Raw genomic sequence first — 4,364 nt, 5'->3', positions numbered from 1 at the left:
GAGATGACAACAAGAGACCATTTTAAAACAAGCCTCTCTTGTGAACCATTGGGCCTTGATGATACAAGAGTGATTTTTCCATTACTGAGAAGAGCAAACCAGTGTAAATAGAGGTAGATGATGTTTTTTCTGACAGCTTGAGCCAGGTTTTCCTTTACTTTCAGAGAAAGCTTCTGTTAGAGTCCATCTGTACATACTGTGTCACTTCAGCCATCATTCAGTGGGTCCAGTTGAACCACTCTGGGAGAAATGATGTACCCAGGACTTGAGCTTTTCTTTCTCTCTTTTAAATGACTACCTGGAACCCACCCCTGGAGCGTGGCTTACCTCTGATGGCCAATCTCAGCCCCTTTGGGAGGAGGAGCGGTGGGTATAAGAACGAGGATGAGGAAAGACCATCGAAATGAAAAAGAATAAGGTATCTGAAAAAAATGCTTGGATCTGAATAGAATCATTGCAAGTTGGGGGCTCTAGGGACCTGGTGGAGAGGTCTGACACAAATATAACATTTCTTCCTTGGCTTCCTCAGTCGCTTCTAGATGCAAGTTCCATGGGGATTTCTCCATGTTGCCCTCTCAACTCCCCTCATGCGGAAGATTCTCTCCTACAGTCCTCACATTGCTTGCAAAAATAAGTGTATCAGCCCTAGTTCAGTCAGAGAAGCACAGCCACTGTGAGCTGTGGAGGAAGAGATTTACCATAGGAAATAGACCTGGCCCATTGTGGGAGGGGTGGGGGAATGGAGGTTGGCGGGGGAGTTGGACGATGAGAAAAGTTACCCATCTGGCAGTTAGAAGCCAGGCACATCTCGCTGCCAAAGTGCAGGAGGACCCCCGCCAGGAGCTGGAGAAATGTCTGGTGGCAGATTCTGGGCTGCTGTTGGTTTACTGTGTCAGCAGTTAGTAAGTAGATCTGGACACAGAGCAAAGGGGAGTGAGGATAACCCGGGACCTTCTGTCATTGCTCCCAACCATGACAACCTTTGGAAATAATGACTACTTTACCCCCACCTTGCACATCTTGCCTCAATTCCATTTTTGGCCAACTCTGACCCAGCGCCATAAGGGAAGGGGATCCTCGGAAATGGGATTCCAGCTGGCCACGTCAGCACACTACGCACCACCACGCCAGGCAAAGTAGCAGCGATTCCCCAATAGAGCTTCTCCAGCAACCTTCCCGGCACCCGGACAGCGCAAGTATGGGATGGATAGATGGATGCAAAGGTGGAGAGTCTCCTTGGACTAATCAGAGCACGTTTTCCCATCCTGGAGAGTGTAATGCGTGAGCAAGTGAAAGTTTTCCCGCGAGCATGGAACTTGGAAAATCTTCACGTGGCTAAGCTGAATTTAGATGGACAGCCATCTTCATTCTGAACCGAGGTATGATACTCATGTGAACAGCAGCACTTCGCTGCAGCCAGATTTCAAAAGAATCTTCTCCGCAAGGCCCCAGCACATGCATATTTAAAGAGTTCTTTTAACACACAATGTTATTTGAGGGGATATTACCTTAACACAAATTGTGAAGATTCTACATTATTAAAATGCACATGTTCACTTATTAGTGGTGCTTAGAATGGCTCCTTGGCAGAAAAAATGTTTATTAGAATCAAAGTACATAGGGGGCACCTGGGTGGCTTAGTCGATTAAGCGTCCGACTTTCGCTTAGGTCATGGTCTCGCGGTTCGTGGGTTCGAGCCCCGCATCGGGCTCTGTGCTGACTGCCAGCTCGGAGCCTGGAGCCAATTTCAGAGTCTGTGTCTCCCTCTCTCTCTGACCCTCCCTTACTCACGCTGTCTCTCTCTCTCTCTCTCTCTCCTAGAAATAAATTTAAAAAATATTTAAAAAAAAAGAATCAAAGTACATAGGTGAGATTTCCTTTCTTTATCTTTATTCTCCTATTAAAAGTATTGAACTGTATATTAAAAACACAAGGTCCTGACTACTTTTTATCTTGAAAAAAAGAGACAAAATGTTTGTCATTCCAGGAGCATAATCAGTTGAGCCGGCACACAATGACATAGTTAATTCACCAACGGAATTTGTTGCCATAGCTCCAGTGAGGGACAGGGAAGATGAAACAATGGCCTTTTTCACTAGTGCAGCTTTCACCACAACCTGCCTGTCCCCACACGACAGGCCATGATAGCACCAGTCCAGAGCACAGCACTTGTCAACGAACAGCAGCCCAGAGGGGACGAGGGGAGCCTGGCGGCAAATAAAGCAAGAACACCCAGCACCTTGCATCTCTGGTCATTCGATCAATGGGACACGACTAGCTCCTCCGAGCTTGTCGGGAAGGTTAACCATCTGTCAAGTTCTCCGGTAAATCCAGAGAAGAAAGATTTCACCCTGTGACTCAAAAGCACTCCAGAGGGAAGAGAGGACTCTAGGAAACGGGGAAAGCAGACCAGGAGCAGAAATGGTGGGCCACCAGGAGCGCACCATGGAACAGGACACTAGGGACAACGGCACTTCTGAGTCCTGGCGCAAGGTAACGTACATGCTTCCTTAGCGATCTTTGCCTCATTGAATGTCAAAGTAGGTCCAAAAAGTAAAGCCCTACGTATCTGTGAGTGTAACGAACCTGCGCTAATTAATATAGTCCTGCTCAAAATGGAAATATTACCCCATCCATCTTGTGGTGATAAAAAAGAAAAATTGTGGCTCATATTTCTTTATCCCCTTACTGAGTATGCAGGCTCCCCGAATAGAGTTAGATGGCAGGAACAGCTTCGCTTCTCTTTCTGAAAAAAAGTCAAATCAGGATGAGGAAATGTAGGTGGTTTAAGGCAAACAGTAGTGCTGGGTGAGCCCGAGGGCATTGGAGAACTGTGTTAACAAAGTGTTCATTATCCTACAGAATGAGAAATTTCCCTACTAGAAAAGTTACAAAATCCTGACACCCATTTCTGAATTTCTTATAGTGCAGTTATCACAGAAGTGAGACTTCCTCGTATGGTCTTGCATTTGGGGGCATTGGATACCCAAGGGAGTGTGCATTTTAGTGGAATCTTATTACATCAAATGAATTCTAGATGGAAAAAGCTTAGGTGGTCAGATGAAATAGTAAGAAGGCTTTCAGGTGATGTGAAGAAGAGGTTAAGACCAGGGGAAGCTTCCTGGCAATGACATAGTATTCCTGCTTCACCGTAAATCTCGATTCACACCACACCCTCACAGTGGCGTCTCGGGTCTCAGGGCGCCAGTTCTGCTCTTGCCGGTATCGCCACTCCTGTGAAACCTCCCCATCCCCCTCAGAGTGAGCGGGATGGCTGCTTAAAGCACCACATGCCTCAGAAAGTAGTCTAGGCCCACAGCCACCGGGTGCCTGGGCAACGTGACTGGGAGAGCAGTTCCTCCATTCGCCCTAGCATTGTCTCAGATTTGGAAAAAGTGTGTATGTTGGGCACTCATGAGTTTTATCAGCTTGTTTTATTGTGGAAATGGGGAGATAAGGATGCATTTCAGTCTTTCATTTATTCACTCTTCCATGCCTCATTCCAAAAATAGATTTGAAATGGTATGAAAACAACTAGATCCAGTTCTTGACTGGCACAGATATGGAAAGTCGAGATGAGCTTTCTCTGTCCAGTCATGGAGAATTAAATCTGTGCAAATAATCGCTCTGTATTCCCATATCTTTTGTGAATTGAAAAATAACTAAAGTCTTCTAATCTCATGGGTGTCCCAATAGTGTCACTTAATATAATAATGGCTGCAGTTTTGAGGCACCTGGCTGGCTCAGCCAGTGGAGCATGCAACTCTTGGTCTCAGGGTTNAGGTTGGCATGGAGGAGGGCACTTGTGGGGATGAGCACTGGGTGTCATATTAAATGTTTATTTATTTTTGAAAGAGAGAGAGCTCGTGAGCTGGGGGAGGGACAGAGAGAGAGACAGAGACAGAGACAGAGAGAGAGAGGGAGGGAGAATCCCAAGCAGGCTTCACGCTATCAGCACAGAGCCCGACTTTGGGCTCCAACTCATGAACCATGAGATCATGACCAGAGTGAAACCAAAAGTCAGAAATTTAACCAACTGAGTCACTCAGGCACCCCCCCCATTTTCACTTTTTCTTTAAGTCTGTACTGTTATTTAAGATAGCCACTATCCACAGATGGCTGTTTAAATTTAAATTTTAGTTTAGGGGCACCTGGGTGGCCCAGTCGGTTAAACGTCCAACTTCGGCTTAGGTCATGATCTCGTGGTCCATGAATTCAAGCACCCCAACAGGCTCTGTGCTGACAGCTCAGAGCCTGGATCCTGCTTCGTATTCTGTGTCTCCCTCTTTCTCTGCCCCTTCCCCTCTCATGCTCTCTCTCTCCCTCTCAAAAATAAATAAATGTTAAAATTTTTTTAAATTTAA

General features: G+C 46.1%; 1 protein-coding gene across 1 annotated transcript in view; it reads left to right on the top strand.

Moving 5' to 3' along the window:
• The first annotated feature begins 2,125 nt into the window (after nucleotides 1-2,125).
• The window catches only part of PCYT1B (phosphate cytidylyltransferase 1B, choline), a 119,384-nt gene continuing 117,145 nt past the window's right edge, over nucleotides 2,126-4,364 (top strand). Inside the window, exon 1 of the mRNA XM_077775061.1 lies at nucleotides 2,126-2,493. Coding sequence (XP_077631187.1) covers nucleotides 2,422-2,493 — 72 coding nt within the window. The 5' untranslated portion in view covers nucleotides 2,126-2,421. The remainder of the gene's footprint in view (nucleotides 2,494-4,364) is intronic.

Source organism: Crocuta crocuta, unplaced genomic scaffold (genome assembly GCF_008692635.1).
Source record: "Crocuta crocuta isolate KB4526 unplaced genomic scaffold, BGI_CrCroc_1.0 scaffold1468, whole genome shotgun sequence".
NCBI classification, from domain to species: domain Eukaryota; kingdom Metazoa; phylum Chordata; class Mammalia; order Carnivora; family Hyaenidae; genus Crocuta; species Crocuta crocuta.
This window is presented reverse-complemented; position numbering and strand designations above follow the sequence as displayed.